Source organism: Vicugna pacos, chromosome 35 (genome assembly GCF_048564905.1).
Source record: "Vicugna pacos chromosome 35, VicPac4, whole genome shotgun sequence".
Taxonomy (NCBI): domain Eukaryota; kingdom Metazoa; phylum Chordata; class Mammalia; order Artiodactyla; family Camelidae; genus Vicugna; species Vicugna pacos.
The window spans coordinates 19,648,816-19,672,732 of NC_133021.1; the positions used below are offsets into that span (position 1 = coordinate 19,648,816).

Here is a 23,917-nt window from a genome sequence, read left to right on the forward strand (position 1 = left end):
TTGATTGATTGATTTATACTGTGAATCTATTGCCATCAGTGCTGGTAAGATATCAAATGACTATCAGTTGACGCTGGTTATGTACAATTTGTTTGCATATTTTGGCCCTATTCATAAGCAACTGTAATCATTTTAATCTTCTTGCATTTTCCTTCAGGAAATTCAGGGACTCTGCAGTCCCTGTTTGGTTCTCTTGGAGTAAACTGTTCAGTGTAGTTATGAAAACTTCATTTTTGATTTTAAAAACGTTTAGCTGCTATCTTATTAAAAGTGTGAACTAAAATGATGGTTATGACTTTTTTCCAATTATGTAATAGTTATAAACCTTACCCTGTTCATCTATTGTACAGAGCATGGTTTAAAAAACTAAAACTAAAAGCAGTTACAGCTTTGCTCTTGGCGCTTGTTCTAATCAGAATATAATGATTATAATCACACATCACCATCGTAACATAAATTGGTGCTTTAGAGCATTAAAGGAGAAACAGCAGGCCCTGTATAATATATTTCTCTCCTCAGAATGTAAAACTACATTAAAGTGTCTGTATTTATATGTATGTTCATTTCTTACGGTTTAAATACAAACTGTTGTTAATCTGATGGATTCATCAAGCTACAGGCTTTCTGCAAATGCTGTAACAGTATCTTAGCTAATGAGCTTGGTCAAATGAAGATGGTATTAAAGCCAGAATTATGAATTGGATCTCTCTGGGGGGCCCCAGTATTGTACAGAGGAAAAAAAAATTTCTTTCGTACCATGAACTGCGCTTCTTAATCCCACTCAAGCAACTGAGATGTGTGCTACTGGTCCAATATATAAAGCATTAATAAAACCCTAAGAGCAAACAAATTACTTAATGCATTCACATCATTGCTTCTTGAAAACGGTTCAAAGCGTGTTCTTCTAATGGTGGGGTTGTTGAAAAGACATGATTTAAATTTTTAATAGCTTTATTACTGTCATGAAATGCTTCTATATGTTAAAGTTACGTTGCTGGTACTCATGATTTTTTATTTCTGCAATTGTGCTGTAATGAGTTGCTCGCATGCCTACTTACCCAAGTGAAAGGATGCTGTTTGCTCTGGAATGTTCATTTTTTAGACAGGTTTTGTCTCATTTGCAATCATGGTGCAATACTGTGTAACATTCATTTGTTTTCAGTCAACAGTTTTATTTTTGTCATAATAAATAATTACTTTTCCAATATGATGTGAGCCTAGTGGTTTGTTTTTTTTTTTTAAGATAAAATTTGTTTTAACAGTCTTGTTGCAAGTGATAAAAACCTCTAAGCTAACAGAGAGGAATTTTATTATTGAGTGAGGTGGTGGGCATTCATGGAGTCCAAGGTAGGGGACACCACTGGATTTCTGGAACAGTCTGGGAGTGAGACCCAGGAACGCTGAGAAGAAACGAGGACCTCATCTTTCTCCTACTTATCTCTTCTTTCTCAGTCTTCTACTAGATTGTTATTTTCTGTTCCCTAGTCCCATGGCAGATAGTGTCCAAGTTGACTAGCTCCTTTGTACAAGGGAGAAGTCAGGTTATCATAGGCTTTGAGCCACAATTCCATGTTCCCCAGGTGACTGTTCATTTGCCCACATTGGATCGGTTACTCTTTCTGGTCCAAATACCTGTGGCCTAGCAGAAGGTACACCTGCCAGAGGGGGAGAAGCCTGAATGGCAGGAACGCTATTCTTTTAGGTGTGTATGTTACAATGGAATATATACGGCCTTTGTCCCCTGGTCCTTAAGCCCTTGGAATTTCCTGAATGATAGGATTGTCTTGTATTATTCATAAGGCACCCCTTTTGACCTTATGCTAATGAGGTAACAGGGTGGGGCCCCTAGGCAGCCTCAGGATGAGGCTGGTGACCTGAAAGACCAAGTGATTGGAGGGTTGGAGCTTTCGGCCCCACCCACTAACCTCTGGGAAGGGAAAGTGGGGCAGGGTACCATTGTTTAAGCTCTGGACACCCTTGAACAACATTTGATGAGCTTCTGGGTTGGCGAATGTATCCATGTGCTGGGAAGGTGGTGCACCCCGTTTCCATGGGGGCCCTTCTGGACCTTGCCCTGTGTTACCTCTCACCTGCTGTTCTGCATCCTTTACAATAAACTGGAAGATGTAAGTTAGTGTTTCTCTGTGCTCTGTAAGACACCCTAGCAAATGAATCGAACACAAGGAGGGAATTGTGGGAACCTTCAATCTATATCCAGTTGGAAGCACAGGTAACAGTCTGAACTCTGGACTGGCCTGTGAAGGGAGGAAGGGGATGCTGAGCATCTGTGGGACTGAGCCTTTAACCTGTGGGATCTGATGCTGTATCCAAGTAAAAAGTATCAAAGTTGAGTTAAGTTGTAGGACACTCCGTCAGCGTCTGCTGAGAACTGGAGAATTGTTTAGTGGTGTTGGAAAAGAACACACTGCAGTATGTACTCCACTGAGAGATAGTTGGGATAATCTACACATTGTAGTTAAGTTGTGCTCTTACTTAGAAAGCTGAGATGTAATCTGACTTGTGTGGGATAAGCAGTTTTCATTATATTCGTTAGATTCCTCTGAGGTAGTGATTTTAAACTCCTTTTTCCCCAAAATCTCTTTAAGAATGCGATGAAAGAGATACACGTTGAAAAATTACACATAGGTACAAAGTTCAAGTTTTGTATAGAGGGTTAGGAAATTCAAGTTTCTCAATATAAGAGTTCTGCTATGCTAAAGGACTTCAGTGGCTGAACATTCCAATTTCTTCTGAGAAATCTTCATACCCAAATAAGATTTCATCCTGCCTATTTTTTTTGACAGCTTCATGTAGTTATAGCTAACACATAATTAAACTGTACACATTTAAAGTGTACAAATTGAAAAGCCTCGTTGTGTATACACCTATGAAACAATCCATCAATCTAATTTTCCTAGTGTCCTTTGTAATTCCTGCCTTCAGTTCCACTATCGACCTCCCGATGTCCACTGAGTTGCTTTCTGTGGCTGGATTTTACTTGCATAGAGTTGTATACAATCAGCACAGCTATTTTGAGATTTATTCGTTTCATTGTATCAGTGGTTCATTCCTTTCTGTTGCTGAGTGGCATTCCTTTGTATAGATCTATCAGTTTGTTTAGGTGCTCCCTGCTAGCATACCTTTGGGTAGTTTCCAGTTTCTAGCTACTACAAATGGAGCTGCTGGACTGTTAATGTGTAAGTTTTTATACAAACATTTACTTTCATTTTTCTTAGGTAAACTAGGAAAATTGGTGATGGAATGACTGGGGTATATGGCAAGTGTACATCGAACTTTTCAGGAAATGCGAACTTTTCCAACATGATTGTGTATACTGTCATTCCCAGTATTGGTGTATAAGGGTCCCAGTTGCTCCACATTCTTGCCAACAATTGGCCTGGTCACTCTTTGATTTTAGACATTCTAATCGGTGTTTCATCATGAGTTTAATTTGCATTTCTGTAATGACAAATGATGATGAACATCCTTTCAAGTGCTTATTTGCCATCCTTATATCTCAGCAACGTGTTCAGATGTTTTCCTCATTTTTTATTAGATTTTCTTATGATTAAGTTCAAGAGTTATTTATCCTGTATATGTCATTTATCAGATACGTTATCTGCTTTTTCATTCTCTCAAGAATGTCTTTTTAGTATTCTGCCTATTTTTAACACTACTTCTTAACTTATAGATGGCCAAATATAGGAGTATCAGTAAGTGGGGTTTGGCTAATCACATGGTTAAATTTACTCAACAGATCCCTATATAGGCTCCACATGTAATTTTTGTATAGTTCTGTTAATATCCATGAAGTTTTCTAATCATTAACCCAAGCTTGCTTGGAGCATGCTTCATAAGATGGGAATTGTTTGCTTTTCCTTAACAGAGAAACCTGATGTCAAAGTATAATTTTTTAAAAGTTAAAAACAACTTATGTAGTCACATAGTGATCACTTGTTGAAGATTTATTTAAGTCAATAATTAAGGACCCAGAAGGCTACAAAAGCTGATTCAAAGGAGTGTACCTCTGAAAAACTGTTTACAAACACATTTTCTGCATGTTACCATCTAACTTCGTAGAGGCTGGGCCCTAACTGACAGGAAGTCAGTTACATCTTCCTCTAGAAAATCAGATGAACTTTCAGTGGACATGGTGGACAGTGTCCTAGTATGACTTTGAAAGGGTTTGGTAATCTTTTTGTCTTATTTCTAAGTTTTAGATTAATTTCTTAAAAAAGAAAAAAAAATTTCATTTTATTAAAACCCTGGCCTAACAAAGTATGGAATACAAAGGGGGTTAGTTACAAGGAGGGAACCAACCAACCAACCAGAGACAGGTCTTTTTTGGCACCTCTGGAACCCAGAATTACCATCTCAAAACCCAGGATGGTTCAAACTAGGCTGATTACCTAGAGAATCTCCTGCAACCAATAGATGCCGGGAAACCAAACTAGACAACATTAGTCAGTGGCTTGGTGACTACCCTACACTCTCCCAAATAACTATTGATTGAGAAAGTGGCCAAGTACCAGCATGATAGACTGTTTTGATTCTGGACACTCCTCTAGCTCACGTCAAGTACTGATTCATTCCCCAGAACCTGTGACAACACTACCTTACGTGGTAAGAGGATGTTGAGATGGGGAGATTATCCTGGGTGATTCAGGTAAACCTACATGTAATCGCAAGGGCCCTTATCAGAGGGGAAGCACAGGAGGATCAGGATCAAGAGGAGGCGGGGTGAGGACAAAAGCAAAATGTTGGAGTGAGATGAGGATGGGGCTAGGAGCCCAGGGATGCGGGAACCTCTGCGGAAGGCAAGGAAACATTGTCCTCTGAAGTCTCCAGAAGGAATGCAGTCCTGCTGGCACCTTGATTTTAGATGACAGTCCTGGAATGAGTATTTGTTGTTTTAAACCACTTACTCTGTGGTGATCAGTTATATCAACAGGAGGAAACTAAAACAGGACCCCATTTACTTTCCCCAAATGATCTGAAATCCATGAACTAGAGGCTTTCAATTGGATGAAGCAGTGAATTTTGTGGCTCTTACCCACAGAAAAAAAACTATTCAGGTATTACATTAACTGAGTGTCATAAATTTGAAAATGTAATTGTTCCCTACATCTTTAAATTTAATCAATTTTTTCCTTCAGTTTTTTTTGTGAGATACAAATGACACACAGCACTGTATGTTTAAAGTGTACAACACAGTGACATAGATATTGTGAAACAATTTTCACAAAAATTTAGTTAACACTCATTATCTCATACAGATACAAACACACACACACACAGTACTTATTTATCTTAAATGCATTTATTTTATAATATCATATTTTTTAAATTGCAGTATAGTTGATGTTATAGGTATATAATATAGTAATTCATAATTTTTAAAGGTTATACTCCATTTATAGTTATTATAAAATATTGGCTATATTCCCCATGTTGTGCAATACATTCTTGTAGCTTAGTTTATATCTGATATAAACTCAGACTTTTAATAAGTTTAGGAAAAATGCTAGATGGGGTATAATTTGAGTTAACATTTTTACAGCCCAGACTGTTGCTGTGTGATAACACTACTTGATAACACTTCTTTGCCCTGCCTGCTCACTCCCTGACTTCCCAGTGAAGGGCTTAGCGTGGTTCCCTCACCTCCCTCCCTCACCTCTACCACCACCCTCCCGGTACACACACAGCCAAGCAGCTGTGGCTTGTGGGAAACAGGGCCCCCCAGTGAGCTGGCCTCCCCCCAGGTGCTGTGTTTGCTGAGGCTCCCTTCCAGGATGGCTATGACCTGACCATCGGGACATCAGAGCGAGGCTCAGATGTGGCCTCCGCCCAGGTTCCCAACCTCAGGTGGATATAGCCAGGGGAGGAGGAATGGAGCAGGGGAGGGACTGGTGGGGGCAAAGCTGTACACACTGGGCCCCTACTGTGTATGAGGGGTTGCTGAGAGCTCTGGGGGCCGCATTCAGTGGGCCTTGATTACAGTCAGTGATTCTCCAGTCCTGTGGGTGCCAGGCATGCTCTCGTCATGTTTGGGGGCCTCCAGGGGCTGGAAGCTGGGATGGATGCTTACCCCAACCTGGAGGTGGCTGAACCCAGTGTCCTCTTTGACCTGTGCATCAACACCTGCCCCAGCCAGGGCAGCCGCACCATCCACACAGAGGTGAGCCCACCCGCCTCCCACCCCAGGCTAGTTCCCGAGGTTCAGCCAGCAGCCAGGGGATGGAGCCTCGGGGTCTGTCCAAGGCAGGTTGCAACTCTCTCCCTGTCCCCTACCCTGCCCAGGGGTGCCCTGAGCCTGCGTTCTCTAGAGCGGTCTCCTCACCCCCTCGGCCTCCCACCGTGGCAGAATTGCAGCAGGGACGAGTTAAGAGCAAGCTGCGAGTCAAGAATCCTGGGTGCTGGTGCCCGTCCAACTGCTCCCAGGCTGGATGACCCAGGACGACCGCGCCCACCCCTGCTCTGGGCCCGTTTCCTTAGCTGTACGCTCAGTGTTCCCTTCCCGCTGTGTGATTGTGGTGGGCAGGGCAGCTCCCCCTCCCCCCTGCTGGCCTCACTAGCATCTCTGACCCTCTGGGGGACAGGATGTAGCCACCTCTGAGAGCCTTCAGCCTGGGCCTCCACTTCTGAGGGCAGCACAGAACGCTGTGCCTGTGGGCACTTTGCTGGGGGAAGGCTTCCGCTGGTCTCAAAGGGTAGTGACTGAATAGGTGGACGGCCTCAGTCTCCCTGTGTCCAAGATCCCTGCAAGGGCTAGGTGCTGCCAGCTGGGAGGCAGATCTGATGACCATCCCCATTTACCGGAGGAGGAGACTGAGAAGCAAAGAGGCAGGGCCCTTCCCTGGCAGGGCTCACAGCTGGCCAGTGACAGGTCTGTAGGAGGAAGCTGGGCCTGTCTTCAACCTCTTCAGGCCCTGCCAAGGCAGCTTCCCCAAGGGGCTGGGTCCTGGGTGGCCAGGCACGCACCAGCCTCCCAGGGCCCAGCCTGTGCTGTGCTTCTCTTCCAGGAAGCCATCCTCATCTCCCTGGCTACCTTGCAGCCTGGCCTCACCCAGGCAGGTGCCGGGCCCAGCTGAAGGTTCATTTGGGCCCAAGAAGGCAAAGGAGCAGCGGTGAAGCCAGAGGTTCCCAGGGGTCACCTGCGACTGATGCAGCCAAGACTTGTCTCCAAATACAAACACCTTTAATTTGACCCAGCCCCGACAACCCCACAGTCCGGCCGGGGCTACCCCTTACTTGGGGCCCCGCAGTGATGGCCTTAAGGCTGGCGGTCCGTGCGATATTCGGCACAAAGAGCAGCCCCGAGGCCCACGCAGTGCTCTCGATGGGCACCAGGAAACTCTCCAGCGGGACTGCCTCACACAGGCGCGTTGGGCATCACATAGGAGCGGAGTTCGATCTGCCCGCCTGCTGCCTCCAGGATCAGCGCCTTGAAGAAGTGGGTGGGCACCGCCACGAGGTTCTTGCCGATCACCTGGTACTTCACAGGGGACTCCCCGTCAGCCTCCGTCCTGGGCAGAAGAGCGGCCCGAGCAGACATGGACATTTTGGTAGGTGCGGGTCAGGCTGCGGCTGTACTTTTCCAGGTTGGTCCAGGCATTCGGGTTGAGGTGGGGCACCCGGGGCGCGACGTTGCTCAGGTGGAAGGTGTCCATGGCCTCTGGCTCCAGCGGTGGTTGGCGGTGGCGGCCAGGTGGCCGCGATCGAAGCCGCTGCCGCGGTAGTTAGTTGGCGTTCGCGGTGGCACGCGTGCACCGATTGTCCCCACGGAAGTCGCAGGAGCGGCGGTCGCCGTCGCTGCGGAGCCGCTCGGGCCGCAGCTGCTCGAGCACCCGGAGCGCGCGGCGGGTGCGCGGGTCGTAACGCAGCAGGAGCGACTCGCGGCTCTTGATCTGCGGCAGGCCGGGCTGCCCGCACTCGGCCAGCTCGCCGGGGCTGCAGCCCGCAGGGCCCCGGGCGCGGCTGGAAGCTCAGCCGCCGCTGCCCCGGGCAGCGCGGGCAGCCGGCTCAGCAGCCCCGGCGCCTCCCGGGCGCCCGCCAGCCCTGGGCGGCTGCGCCCAGCCCCGCGCCCCCGCCAGGGTCAAGCCGGCCCGCAGCGCCTGCACGGTCGGGGGTTGCGGCCCAAGCGTGGACAGAGGGCAACTCGCTGTGCGGAAAGAACGCCGCGACCTCCCGCGTCCCTTACTTATCTTACAAATGTAAGTTTGTACCTTGACCCCTTTTTAAGGTCAACTTACGAATCCTAAGTTCATCTTCTAAGTAACTGTTAAAATGGACTAAATTACTTACCCATTAATAGCTACTTTCAGGGGGAGGGTATAGCTCAGTGGTAGAGTGCATGCCTAGCATGCATGAGGTCCTGGGTTCAATCCCAGTACCTCTAAATAAATAAATCTAATTACCTCCCTTCATTAAAAATTTAAAAATTTTTTTTAAAAACAGTTATTTTCAAGGAGATTATTGTTTGGTCCATTATTAAGCATAGTTAATTAAATTGTCTTAAATCATTTACAAATGTATTTAAAATTTAAATATTATAGGGGGGAGGGTGTAGCTCAAGTGGCAGAGCACATGCTAAGCATGCACGAGGTCCTGGGTTCAATCCCCAGCACCTCCTCCAAAAGTAAATAAACCTAATTACCGCCCCCCAAAATAAGAAATAATTTAGTAATACAATAATAAATAAATAAAATATTTTTAAAAATTTAAATATAATACTTCAAATCTCACCTAAGCCTTCCCACGTATTTAGATAATTTTAGGAAATCTAGTAAATCTAATATGTATTTAATGTAATAGATCCTCCTTTTATTAAATATTCACTCAGCCAATTTTCTTACAACTTACTTACATCCAACAATTCTACAATCATCCATCTATACATTTTAAGTTAGAATCGTAAATTATTATGTTAGAGTCTCTAATATGACAAACCTTAGTATTACACATACTCTACATTCTAAATAGGCATAGCTTTATCTTAAACCGAACACAAAAGCATTATACTATGGGTTTAATTTCCTTAATCTTCCATATATATTGATTCTAATCTGTGCCCTCCAAATGGGGTTGATTATTTTATCATTTAATCAAATTAATCACCTTATTTCGGTAGACTGCATGGTATAACTCACAGTCAGGTACATCTTAACTTGATAGGCATCATCTAATCTACATTGCTTGATTCTGTTCTGAATTACTTTCACATTCCATTCAAATTACAGCTGATCAGATTCTTCCTAACTAGGAAATGAGACCATTTCTGGCACTGGGCGCCAGTTGCTGAGCCAACAGGAGATGAGAAAACAAATACAGCCAGTCAGTTACTGCAGAATTGGTAGAGAGGTGAGATGCAAGCCACAGTATTTAAGAATCTGTTGAGAGGCTCAGATAACTAATTGTCATAAGTTAACAATGACATCTCTTATTTTGAGCCTTCCACAAGCAGACCCTTTGCTAACCACTCTATTACATGAACTCATTTTTTTCTACAACAATTTTATGAAGATAAATCTATTTATTCCTATTCTGTTGTAAGGAAACTGACTCAGAGAAGGAAAGTGACCTGCCCAAACTCACAAAGTTATTAAGTTGCAGAGCCGGGATTCAAGACAGATATATGTCGTTCTAAAGCTGATAACTATCAATGGAAAAGGCTCTAGGAACTTTAGCTTTGGCTTCATTTCTCTCCTGTCAGCAGACTAAAGGAGGAGTGAAGGAACCCTGCAGCTGTGCTTTGCCCGAAAGGGACGGTTAGGGGAGGCACAGGCGTAATGGAGTCCCTGGTCTAGCAAAGAGAGTCTGGCTTCAGAACAGAGACCCTGTGCTCAGAGGAGCCTTGAAGAAGGATTTCACATTCTGGGGGGAAATCAGCTATATAGCCTGACTGAGCTAAATAGAGACTCTGAATTCCTCTGCTTAAAAACCAAGCAAAAAGCAAAACTAAACAAAAACAGTGGTTCCTTTCAAAACCGAATCTTTTTTGTTCCTTTTTTGTGCTCCCACTAAAATTTTTTTAGTCCCTTGTACTTTTATAATTTTATATGACTTTCACCCCCAGCAGACTGTTAGCTTCTAGAGAACAGGGAATTTCTTTTTTCTTTTTTTGATGTGGCATTTCCCCCTCAGTACCTATCACAATGCTTAGCCCATAGTATGCAAACACTAAGTATTTGTTAAATGAATGGATACATAAAGTGGAAAAAAAATTGGCTTTAAGAGTAGGCAATATAGGTTACAGTGAAAATTCCACTAGTGATCTTAAACAGTATGGAATCTGTCGACCTCAGCTTCTTCTACTGCAAAATGAAGAAACTGAAGTAGATTATCTTTACTGTCCTTTCAGTTAGGAAGTTCTCTGAGTACCGGCAATAGGAGGAATTGATGTGGACTTCTGGGATGAGTCACTTGGAGACAGTCAAGTTAGAATATTATGAGAAATATGTGAAAGATTGGCTGATTGAGTCTGGTGTGATCAAACCCCAAAGTGCCCCAAATAATTCTTGTTACCCACCTGCCGGCGGAACAGAGGCTGTGCTGTTGCCCTCCTATGGCAAGGAAAGTGTTCTTAGGGGACGTGGTGGGTGCTGGTGCTCTGCAACTGTACGTGGCCACAGCCCTGGAGGCCAGATGGGGCCAAGCAGATCTGGTGAAGTGTAAGACCTCAGTTCGGTGCCTATCTCATCCATAGTGTTTTGTTTTTTGTTTAAGTGCTTTTAAAAGTAAGTTATTTTCAACAACTAAACAAAGTAAGTTACTTTCTTCTCTGTGCTCCAATCTGACATAATGCCATAGAGCAAAATGCACACCTACTCCCTTACCCCTGCCTGTTTTTTAGACAGAAAATCTTTTTATTTTAAGCTTCAAGGGCCATTAAAGATAAAACATTTTCTATGCCACTAGTGTGTGTCCTCTAGATGGCAGAACAGGATTTCATTTTGCACTGTTGAATTCTCTCGGCTATCTAACTGAAATTTCCTATTGCAGAAAGTTCTTAGTTATTTGGTCTCTCAAAGACTCAATGTTAAAAAATTTCTTTTTCACAGATAACAACTCATCTATCCAAAGTCACAGGAAGGAGAGACCAGGTACATTAGTGGAAAAATCCGAATAATACATTTTTGAAAAATCCAAAACATTTGATTTTCGCAAGTTGCATGTTATCTTGAATAAACCGCTAAGTATCTTGCCAAAATGTAGATCCTCCTCTACCAGCTTTAAGGGATAGTTGAGAGTTGTTGTTAACTGACATTTTTGTTTCTACTTACTGAATGTCACTGGAGTCCTTAAAAATTATTCTTTTACTCTCTAGGTTAAAAATATTGTTACATTTGCCTTTTATGTTGCAAATTTGCTTACTGACACATTTTTTTCCCAAAGAAATTTCAAAACTAAACTTTAGAATAGACCTGGCTTAGTTATTAGGAATTTTGGATTAATCACATCCAAAAGATGGGTTTATATCAGTCCCTTAAGCAATCGCCATTTTTAAGTGTTTATGATGTTATCAAATGTCATCTCTGAATACAGTTACCATCGGGGATCTATTTGCTTTCTTCCCTCTCTTAATAACCTATTCCTACCAGGGAATCTATTTTCCATAGCAGACACTCAATAAATATGTATGTATTTAAATAAGCTTAAATATAAGTCACATTCACAACTTTGATCTGAAATATCCAAGGAGAGGGATTTGAAAGTTCAAGTTTAATCTTTCTTTTTAAGAGAATCATTCCCACCCCCCCACCAAAAAAGCTTGGATCTCATGTTTGCCAAAATGAGGATCATTCTTTCTCCACTACTATGGGGGTAAAGTAATAAGGACCAATTTCTGGATTTTAGGTTTACCTACATGGAAGTCTGAGATCTATATTATTTGTGTTAGGCAGTAAAGTAATAATTTGTGCTTTCCTGGTTTCTGATAATTTTGCCCAAGACTGACTCTTCTAAGCAACAACAACAAATTAATGTCACCTAGAGTCATGACAGCTATGGCTTCCAAGAGAGCCTTGCCGAGGGTTCTGGGGCCAAGGACACTATGATGGACGAGCATTTTTCTGCCACGTGAAAGACGAGGGAGGAGAGGGCAGGCACACCCATTTTCCTTCTCCTCTGGGTTCTGGCTGCATTATCAGAGGGATTTCAAGTTCATTTCTTCAAAGGGATTCAACAATGTGACACAGGATTAGACTGGCTGCACTAAGAGATCTTTTCGGGTCCACTCCACTTATAGTTCAGGCCAGATATTAGCTGGGGAAAATAGCCATTATCCATTTTAAGGACCAATCACACTGATTCTCTTCAATTTAGGCAATTATTCATCTCAGCCAGAGACATTTATTTAGGTTCGGGGTTCACAGAAGGAAAAAACCATCCTTGCCCCACTGAAGTTTCCTTTTAGATTTGAGTTCCTCTAAAATTACGCTATCGAAGGGCTCTTCTGTGTCCACGTACTCCAACTGCATATCAGCAGTTATTAAGGGGCTGTGGATGCAGCAGTGACTGAAAAAGACAAAGTTCTTGTTTTCATAAAGCTTCCATTTTAGGGAGAAGAATAAATGAATAAATATATAGTGTAGTGTCAGTGACACATGCTATAAAGAAAACAGAGGGTAATAGGAAGTGAGAGGCAGGTCAGGGAAGGTCTCTCTGGGCACTGGGAGCTCTTTAAGTTTGGCTTTGGTTCCTATATCCCATTCACATGTCCCCATCCTGTTTTTGTGTGTATGTGTATTTAACTATCTTGAGTACTTTTTTACACTCTGGCCCCAAAAGATGCCCATCTTATATTTTCCCTGCCCCACAATTAGAGAATCAGCTAGCAAAAATGTGTATACGTGTCTGTGTACATATATTTTCATGCACATACACACACAGAGCAACGTCTGTTTCCACGTCTCTTCTCATGTGTGTGTACGTATTAAAGATCATGAGTTGACATCAGTAACTCCTATTCCAGTTCAACACCTGACTTCTTTATGGCTTTCCAGATTTCTGTCTCTGTAAATCCCTTGTCTGATAGTGAGAAAACTGACTTCCACGAATGCCAGAATTGACTTGTTTGCTCCACCCCCTCTACGATACCAGTCTCCTGACCCCACTGCATCACGCAGCCCACGACTTCTGCGCCTCTTCCCTCCAAGGCCTCAGCGCTGCTGACTCCTTACTGGAAAAGGGGAGGAGGAGAGGGGCAGCTTGTTATTCTGAGAGCCGTGTTTCAACAGAAGGGACTCCGGGCAGACCCACGCAGCTATTGTGGGATTTAGTCTTGGGGACTTAAAACCAACGCAGACAAGGTGTCTTTCCCAGGAAGGTGCTGAGGCAAATGTTAGTTACAGTTTATATCTTAAGCCTCAAGTTTTCGCCTGTCAACCTGCCCTAAGACACTTTCACTTGCCAAGGCAGGTGCTGCTTCAGCGATATTGGGAAGAGTTTCCTTTGAAACAAAGTATAATTCTCACTTGACTAAAGGCTCCTGAAGTCACTTCAGTGTGGGTAGAAGATTACCTTTCATCCCAGGCAGCATCCAAAATAGACACAACCTGCCCCACACTGACCTCTTTTTTTGTTTCACCAACTAGGCCCGATCTGCACTTTGACATCCCGATTAGGACCAGCTCTGCCATCCTCTTGTTATGCCTTCTCAGCTGCTCCCATCAGCTTGTTATATCTTCTTAGCTGCAAGTGGCATTCTCTCCCTCCTCCTAGGAGTCTTGTTGGCGTTGACCATGAGAACAGCCCCTGTTGAGCCGGGCTTGATTTTCCTGCCTGGATGTTCTTCTCTGTCACCAAACCCACACCAGCTCTGTCTCTGAAGGGTGGGGCCTAGGACAGTCTACAATCACAAATGTGATTTAAAAGTCAAAAGTGAGCTTAGATGCATATATCTGGAGAAAAATGTAATTCAAAAAGACACTTGCACCCCAATGTTCATAGAAGCACTATTTACAATAGCCAAGACATGGAAATAACCCAAATGCCCTCTGACAGATGACTGGATAAAGAAGATGAGGTGTATATCTACAATGGAATACTACTCAGCTGTAAAAAAGAATAAATTAATGCCATTTGCAACAAGATGGATTGACCTGGTGATAGTCATTCTAAGTGAAATAAGCCAGAAAGAGAAAGAAAAATACCATATGATATCACTCATATGTGGAATCTGAAAAAAAAAAAGACACAAATGAACTTATCTACAAAACAGAAACAGACTCACAGACATAGAGAACAAACTTACGGTTACCAGGGGTGAAAGGGGGTGGGAAGGGCTAAATTGGGAATTTGAACATTGCCCCTCTTGGGGAGTGGTGGAAATGTTAGCTATCTTGACTGTGGTGGTGGTTTCACGGGGGTATATATACATCTGCCAAAATTCATCAAAGTGTACATCTGAAACATGTGCAGTTTACTGTGCAAGAATCATACCACAATGAAAATGTTTTAAAAAACTTAAAGAAGAATAAAGTTGAACATGATTTTAGAAAAAAGAAAAAAGTCAGCCTAGATGAAACAGCCATGGAAATCTGTTCTCAAGAAAATCAGATCCTGGAGTCAGCCAATGAGCATTATTGCTGAGTCAGTTTCACTTGAACTAATTAAGTTTTCCTTTGCTCACCACCCTTTGTGGAATTTTCTCAAGCTCTTCATGACTAATTGAAAACACAAACTTGTGCACTCTCTTCATCCATTACTTAATAGACCAGCATGTCAGCAAATAACTTATTAGCAGGGAGCTGGTGAAACATAGGGATGACTGACAATTGCTCAATGTTTAGAAAAAAAAAAAACACATCACCAAATAGAGCACGTTGGGAAATAAGTACAGAGACTTGAAAGCCTTCACCTGCAATTCCAGGTCTTCACGCACAGGATATTAATACAAAAACGTGGACTGGGTGGGGGGAATCAGGACATTCCTTTTGTGTGGTATTTTCTAAGCACTGGAAAAGCCACCGTCTCCCCATATTTTGACTTTTTAAATATGTCATCAGAGACAGAAATTAAATTTTTAAATTTGGGCCTGTCAAATCTGAATGATGAAAATAGCTGGCAAATTAGCTTAAAAATGTACAGTGCTGTTTGGCATTGTAAAGTTGAGATTTGACAAAGGGGATATGTGGAAAGGACTGGGTAAGGGGAAGTTACAAAGCGCTTTTACATAGTATTTGCACATAACACACAAATGCACACACCTATCCTTCCTTATGCTTTTAATCACCTCTAGATTATTTATGATACCTAATACAATAAAAGACTATGTAAATAGTTGCAGATACGATGCAAATGTTATGTAAATAGTTGCCAGCATGGGGGAAATTCAAGTTTTGCTTTTTGGAACTTTCTGGAAATTTTATATTTTTGATCCAAGATTAGTTGTATCTGCAGATGCAGAAGCCAAGGATACAGAGGCTGGTTATATACTCCTAGGAATGTAGACTTAGTTGAATGGCTATATCAGAATTTGCCTGGGGGTCTGCTTTATTATGTAGGAAAAAGAACTCACAAAGCCGGTGCTGATGAGAGGAAAAAAAAAAGATAGCACTTTTAGGGAAGATTGAACTTTAGGGGTGAAAAAGCTGGCATATTTGTCACGTGGCTGAGTCTCCTCTAGCTGGTTCAAATACTGAGCATCACTGTGTGTGGGAATGGCCATGACAAGGATAACTTTCCTTGTGGGACAAGAGGAGGGCTTTACAGGTAGGATCTATACAGAGCCAGGGGACCCCTCTCCATCACTGTGCTTCTAGAGCATTCAGTGATGTCAGAAGTCTCTCCCATGAAAAGGACATTTATATGTCTGCATCATAATTTGTGTTTCTGGATGCTCCTGTTATCAGGACAGAGGAATACCTTAAACATGGAAAACTATCAAAATTGTAGATTACTGACTTCCCTGCCAGCAGTGAGAAAAAAACACCCACTAAAGTAGAATGGGGGTGCACTGGGCAGTACACAATTATCAAAAAGATGGGACTCGCTCTGCTGAAAGTGGAAGGATGGGCAAAATAAATATACTAAATATTTTAGAAAAAGAGCCAACTGTGGGCTCATGGACATGACGTGTGCTCTGAGACATGACGCAGGCTCGGGTAGATGACGCAGGCTTGCAGACATTTTTCAGGCTTGTGGACATGACGTGGGCTCGCTGACATGATGTGGGCTCTGGGACTTGATGCTGGTTTGGGGACATGACACGGGCTTGGGGAGATGACGTAGGCTTGGGAAGATTATGTTGGCTTGAGGAGATGTGGGCTTGGGGACATGCTGTGGGCTCAGGTAGATGATGTGTGCCTGGGGACATGTGGCGGCCTTGGGGACATAATGTGGGCTTGGAGAAATGTGGGATGGGGAGATTATGTCGATTGGGGAGATGATGCGGGTTTGGGGAGATGTGGGCTTGGGGAGATGAATCAGGCTCAGGCACATAATGTGGGCCTGAGAAGATGTGGGCTCTGGAAGATAAAGAGGGCTCGGGGAGTTGTGGGCTCAGACAGATGTCTCAGACCAGGGGAGATGACGCAGTCTTGGGAAGACGACATGGGCTTGCGGACAAGATGTGGGCTCAGGGACGTGACTGGGCTCGGGGAGGTAATGCGGACTCAGGGACACATCGCAGGATTTGGGAGATGACGTTTGCTTTCGGAGATGACGTATGCTTGGAGAGAGAATGTGGACTTTGGAGATTATGCATTCTTGTGGAGATGATGTGTGCTTGGGGAGATGATGCCGGCTCTGGGAGAGAACGCGGGCTCAGGAAGATGATGTGGGCTCTGTGAGATGACACAGGCCTGCACAGATGAAGTGGCCTCCAGATATGATGCCAGCTCAGGGAGATGACATGGGCTCGGGGAGACGACAGGGGCTTGCAGAAATGATGTAGGCTTTGTGAGATGACATGGGCTTGGGGAGAAGATGCGGGCTTTGGGAGATGATGCTGGATTGGGGAGATGTGGGCTCGGGGTTGAAAGAATCACAAGTACCAAGGGGTTGAGGTGGAGACATTCTTGATACTGTCCAGGGAAGCAATGAAGCAGCTGTGTTAGGGGAGAACAAATGGGGTTGGGAGTGGGGTAAGATGAGTTAAGAAGGGTAGTGGTGGTGCAGATGGTGTAGGACTTGCAAGCCAAGATTAACCAGAAATACTGACATTTTACAGCTGTAATTGTAGGAGCTAGTAACACTCCTGAACACAGTGCTATGAAAAGTTATACATAAAATTTTGTGTTACCTTTTTCCCATGCTGAAATCTACTTATTATAATTGTTAATATATATGTAAAAATAAAACATAGAAAAAAATTCCAAGAGATTATAGAGGAAATGTATGTTCAACTATACTGTTGAAGGTAAAGTTCAGTTCTGAAATTCTTAACAGGATATCTTGTCTGCTTCTCTAGTGAAGGAAAGAAAAGTATTTTCTGGATCTTCACGTTTCAAATTGCTTGACAACAATCCTACTGGAACACAATAAATCTCTCTCAGAAATTAACAGGATGGGGGCTTCTGATCGAAACAGCTGCCCCCAGGTGCTCCTGGCCATCTGAGTACATTAGTGTCCCAAGTGACTATAAGGTGTGGTCTCCCTCTCCAGGTGTTGTGTGAGTCCAGTAGGCATTTGTTCTTTGCTTTTACTGGGTTCTCTCAGGGTAACTGGGCAAAATCACTTGAAAGTATTTGTTTATTTTGAGCCATGAAAGTAAAATGAAAGGGCACAGTTCGTTAAAGAAAAAAAAAGTTTATTTAGGCCATCCACTAGGATCATAATAAATAATGCAATATACTGGTGTAATAACAGATGTTCTCATGCATTTATCACATTTATAAATATACAAGAAAGCTGGCTTACAGGGCTGTTGGGACAAATTTGGAAAAGTGTATTTGGCAATACAGTAAAAGTTAACAGTGTTAAGACTATCCAACAGATTCTCTTTCCTATCACTTTTTAAAATACATCCTCTAAATATCTGTGAATAAATGGTAATGTTCCCTTATTGTTTCTAATTTTTATAAACATGCCAGAGCTAGGCCAGTTGTCAAAGATCCAGGCTGATGATTTGTTATCAATATTTCTAATGGAAACCAGATTTTAGAAAAGAAATAACCAAGAAAAAATCTGCATTTCAGCGTGGAGGCTAATATTGCATGCCAGAATCATTTAAACAATAGACTGTGCCTGAATGAAACAAAACCCCAAAGTAGTTTATAAATAGTAACTTTGATACTCAATATAAAAATGCTATAGTAATATAATGTTTGTAACTTGATAAATGACAAAATTATTTGACTGCAACAGTGATGAACATTGATTACAGCTTAGTTTTGCTAGTAAATTTCACATAGAATTTAAATAGGGTAACCTTTGACATAAAGCTTTAAAACAAATAATTTAAACATATCTTAAACACTGAAAATGTGTTTTTTTAATTGTTATTTACAGTTAGTCAGTGATACCAGTGTATAACTTAATTGAGCCAATCGCCAGTCTTACATCCCTCTTTCAACATCTGCTATTAAAATCTTCCTTATAAATACTCAGGCAGATCAGTTTAGTGAAGGAGAGCGGTCTGTGGTCCAGAGTAATTCGATGTATGGCCATTTGGTTTGGAGACAGCGTTTAATAGGCGTGTCATCTGTCTGTAGCATGGAATCTTCAAAACCCATAATAACTGCAGTTCCTTCCACATACATTACCTGTTGAACAAAATAAAGCCACCAAGGTCAGTCAGTATTCTCAGCACGGCCTTAGGTAGGATACAGAACATTCACAGGCTGCCAAAGAAGGCACTGTGTGTCATTTTACATACATGGAGCTTTAGATCTAATTTTATTTTGATAGAAATTATAAGCAAGATTATCTGCTTACTGATTAGTGTGACAATAAACCTGGAAACAGGACGGTGAAACAGTTTTAACTACTAGCTGACCAGCTGATTTTTAGATTTTAAGATCATGATTAAAAAAGCAAACAAACAAAAACTTAGTATGTGAATCCCATAGAAGATACTGTTTCTGATAAAAGAAAAATCATTCTCCAAATAATACATACCACTTGGAATAAATTTTAAGTTTTATTTATATAACATTTATATAGTTCCTACTGCTCTAATATTGAGGCACTCAGCCAGTCATGCTGCCTCATGAGATAAAAAAGTGGTAACAGAAACAGATATATATATCCTGGGAACGACTTTATTTTCTACTTTCAACTTGGGTGTTGAAATTCAGAGCTGGAAGCAAATTGGATGTTTGTCAACAAAATTTTCTATTATTGTATTAGAATGTACTCTGCTCTGCAGGAAAAATCATACAGAAAAAGAATTAAAGGATATAAGGACAGAAACAAAAATAAAAGAGTAGAAAAAGGCTGACAGATAAAACCATCTGGGTAAATTTATATGCAGCAGCAATGATCATTTAAAAGATACACTGGCAGTTAGATAACCAGAAAAAAGGTTTATTTTGATTTCTTTAATTTATAATAAAAAACTTTTAGAAGTTATCTATGAAGTAACATACAAACTAAAATCCCAAGTCATGATAAGTGCTCACTGTGTACATTAAAGCAGTCAAGCAGTAATTTCCTTTTGTATCAAGAGAAATTCTAATTGAGTAATTTAAAAAGAAGAGATACAGACTGCCTTCATCCAAAGGATGTATAATGATTTTTACACACTCAGTGGTTGATACACATGATTGTAATTATGTTTTTCTAAGATAAAAGCTATAAAGTATTTGATCAAGGAGCCAAAAGAAGAAACTTCATTAGCTGTAATTTGGAGTCTCCTTAAAAACATACTAAATATAGGAATAGAATATTTTCTATTACTAGGTGAGGTAATATGCTTTCATAAACTACTCCTTTTTTACGAAACTCTAAAGACATAATTTACTGTGAAATACTTCATTTTTTTGCCTCTTTATTTTGCTTAATACATTACTTTCTAGTTTTGATGGAATCAATTTACTTTTAAAACTACAAGTCATGCTTTTCAACTTTCCAACGCAAAACTTCTCTGAGAAACTGTCCACGAAGAACATAACTCAAGTTATCACAATTCAAGTAAGACAGGACCTCTTTTGCACAAAGAACGTCATTTGTCCATGGTGTCAGAACAGACCAGCTTGGGTGGAAGGCCATTGACCCTCCTACCTCTGGCTTCAGCCGTGCTGCTTGGTGGACCACGGTCCCTCCCACAAGGCCAGCTCTTGCGTTTTGTCCGTTTCCTCAGATATTTTTAATAGTCCCTTACTGTGCAGTCTACCGTGCTCCTAGCTCCTGAGCAGCTTTATAACGTCAGACTTCTGCACCTCAATGGCATCCATGCTTTGGTTTATCGTTCTTGCACACTACTGTCACGTCAATAGTTCATCTTTGGCTTCTGATCTTTTTTGTTAGTATGTCAGACGCTTGTCACGGGCATGATTTGAAGACTTACTATACACAGGCAACGTGGTCAAGCAGACCAAAGACAGGACTGGGAACCAGGAACTCCGCTCCAATCCCTGCTCTGCCAGTGTCCTGCTGTGTGACCCTGGGTGAGTCACCTACTCTCCCTGTCTCAGATGCCTCACATCTGTAAAATACGGATAATATGTGGCTCACCTACCTTGCAGGGATTGTGTAGGCAAGTAACTAATTAGTGACTATAAAGGACTTTCTATTACAAAGCTATGTAAAACTTCAAAGTCTAGATGAAGCACTCATTTACACATATTAGGATGGAGCATATGAGTTTTCTTATTATTTACATTTTTTGCTATAAATATCAATAAATTACTTTCCTATGAAAAGATCTTTGTACCTAATTTAATAAAAGTTCTAATTCATGTTATGAATATAGAAGTCAATTTTAGTTGCAGGCTCAGGTTCTCTCTAAAATTATGTATCTAATGTACATTATGATCTATTTTCTGGAGCCATCCTCAATTTAGATACTTATAAAACCAGCATGGGTATTTCACATTAAAAAGGCATATTAGGCCTTATTCCTTCTAACATTAGCTATATCTACTTGACTGGCACTGGAATAAATGCAAACATAGTAGGCAGATCTTATGTGTAGACAAAGCTCACTAATCAAAGCTGGTGAACTGGTGAGGCCAAACTTTTGACTTAAACCGGGTGAGTCCACCTGGAAGTGAAACACTGAGGTGCCTTTGTCAGTGACTCAGGAGGGAATGCAGCAAAGCACAGTGGGTGAGCCGCAGGCTCGGAGGGAGACGACCTTGGGTTCAGACCCAGCTCTGCCATTTCCTGGCTGCCTGACGCTGGCAAGCTGCTTCTCTCTCTGTGCCTCAGTTTCCCCCACTGTAAGATGGGGGTATAGAGGCAATACTTACTTCTTGCGGTGGTGTGAAACTTCAGATCAAAAAAGTGCTTAAGACAATTCCAAGTAAATGCTCACTATCCATTATGGTATTAATTTAAGTCCTTTAAAAATATTTTTCTAAATAAAGAATCTCACTCTTTACCCCCTTCTCCATTTAAATGGATCAGTAACTTTCAGGGGACTAACCTTGATTTAGTAACAGCTACACACTCAAGGGTAACAACACGTGTATAGATAGTTATCTGTCACAGTGAAACTGCGGCTCCAAAATTCCAATAAAGACCCCACTAAGTCCAGTTCTAAAATATGCTGTGATGGTAAAGAGACTCGTTCCTTAGGTAGCAATTTTCTGGGCATCTAACATTGTTACATATTATTCTACCAACTCAGGTGAAGACAAATTAACATGTGAGTTTCATACCTTTTCGTTGTAATTTGATTGCTTCAATCCATTGTAGTGGTAGACAGTGAAAGACTCTGGACCACTGGAACCCTATTATAAATAAAGTACAATTAAAATTTTTAAATCTTTATATCAGGCAATTTCTAATTAGTGACTGAAAATAAAATGGAAGTTTCTTAAATCCGTATCCTTAAAGGAATCATTTGATGGAGCAAGAAACTTACACTTATTTGGTTAACTACCATAAAACCTGAAAGCTGAAATAGTTGTTTCTGGAAATGAGAGCAGAAACTGGGGAAGTGGTGATTTTTTTTTTTAATTATAAGCTCTTCTAAAGTAGAATTTACATTTCTAAATATGTGCATCCATTAATGTAATTTTTTTTAAAAAGGACAAGATTCTAAAATACAGAAATATTCCCTATAATGTATCTCTGCATTTTTTCTGTTGTAAATAACGTGTTCCCCTCAATAAATACAGAAGAGCAGTAATGCCACCGTCACTCAGATTACAAACATACATGCACAAATACTTCCACTTTGGTCCACACTACAGAATTAGGGGTTTCCATCCCCCAAAATATCTTTCAAATCTTGTCAACTTTAACAGTGAAAAGAGCACTGGAACAGACACCTGTGCTTTTAGTGCTTAGAGAATTAAGTAACTTTCAAGAGAGGAAGGAAATGGAATAAATCACTATTATACTAACTTCCAGAGAAACTGGTCATGTCAGTCCCACTGTTCTAACTTTGGTTCTCAGTTAGCTAAAGTTCACATTCACCTCTCGTGAACTTGTATTCAAGGCCATTAGCAGTCAGGTCCCCCACTGCAGGTGCCTGGCCGCCAGCGACTCCCCTCAGGCCCTGTGGCTGAGTCTCCATGTGCCCATCCCCCTGAAGGGTCTTCCTGGTCATACTCGATTATGACAAAAGTTGGGCCAGCATCCCCATCTGGAATTTTTTCCAACTGGAACTAAGAGAAAAGAGCTGCTGGCAACTGTGGCATCAGCTTCCCAGAGTAAGAGGGGCCGAGAGAAGTAGCTAATTTATAGAGAGAAGGGATTGGGTGAGGGCGCAGGTGGAGAGACAGCCCCCGTCCCGGAGGCTCCCAGTGCCACCTTCAGGGAGCCGCACTTCACCCTTCAGCTGCTCTGAGCTTACTCCTTCCAATTCCCATCTTTTCCCTCTCAAGGAAGTCAGTTCAGGCTGGGATTTGCAGCCAAGAATCCTAAAACACAAGACCTAACACACCTTTCCAGTCTTAGCTCTAACCGCTTAACCGTCTGAAGTCTCTGATAGATACAAGTGTATTACTCATCTCTTCATGAAAAGACCTTTTGCTGTTGGCTCTTTGCACGTTTGTGATTTTTTAAAACTCCTTTTTCGAGCTCTGGTTCAAATCTTACTTTGTAAAGTTCTTAAACACACTAGTTGGGTTCTTTATTACTTTGGAAACTTTGTAACTACGTCTCAATAATTAATTTGTGAATCATATACTACTTTGTATTATCTCTTCAGTTGTTATTCTGAAAGACTGTTTAACATCTTTAACTGTTTTTAACTTCTCATGACTTGTATTCCCAGCTAAAATCTAAGCTCTCTTACAATTTTTTGTATCCCACCCAAAACGCTTCACAAAAGAACAGAAAAATCAAGTCACTTTAATTGTATACAGAAGTCAGTGCAATTAGTAACTGAGATAAATACTCTGGCTATTGATTTTCAGGGTTAATGTACTTTAACTTACAAAATAAATATTTTACTGTAATCAATTTATATCTCCAGTACTAGTCACTAACAGCTGGTACAAAATAAATATCAACCAAAGGCAGTGTAACGTGGTGGTTAGGTAACCTACACTGGATCCTGGTTCAGCCATGTGCTAGCTGAATGACTGTCGTCCTAAATTCTCTAATCCCCGGTTTCCTCATCGGCAAAATGGGGGAAAAATAATACCTAACTGGTAAGGCCCGTAGTGCCTGGTGCACTGAACATGCTTAATAAATGGTAGCTGCTCCTGCTATTCTTATTATAAGCAAATTGCCTTGAAATACTTTATCAGTATTCCCACTTCTGTTTCCCCCCGAATCTGCATCTACCTCATGGCAAAGAAATGCTGCCGCATAGCACCTACATTAAGCGTTTGTAAAGATTACTAAAGTAGGTAAA

General features: G+C 41.7%; 1 protein-coding gene and 1 pseudogene across 5 annotated transcripts in view; both read right to left on the reverse strand.

Moving 5' to 3' along the window:
- Positions 1–7,095: 7,095 nt before the first annotated feature.
- On the reverse strand, positions 7,096–13,616 carry LOC102531836 (endonuclease G, mitochondrial pseudogene; annotated as a pseudogene).
- Positions 13,617–17,735: 4,119 nt separating this feature from the next.
- MINDY3 (MINDY lysine 48 deubiquitinase 3) overlaps positions 17,736–23,917 on the reverse strand; it is an 82,551-nt gene continuing 76,369 nt past the window's right edge. For all 5 annotated transcript variants that reach the window (XM_072954936.1, XM_072954939.1, XM_072954940.1 and 2 more), the window contains 2 exons: positions 21,768–21,839; positions 17,736–18,707 (listed from right to left, as the gene is read on the reverse strand). In XM_072954936.1, the coding sequence (XP_072811037.1) occupies positions 18,558–18,707; positions 21,768–21,839 (222 nt within the window). In that variant the 3' untranslated portion in view covers positions 17,736–18,557. The remainder of the gene's footprint in view (positions 18,708–21,767; positions 21,840–23,917) is intronic.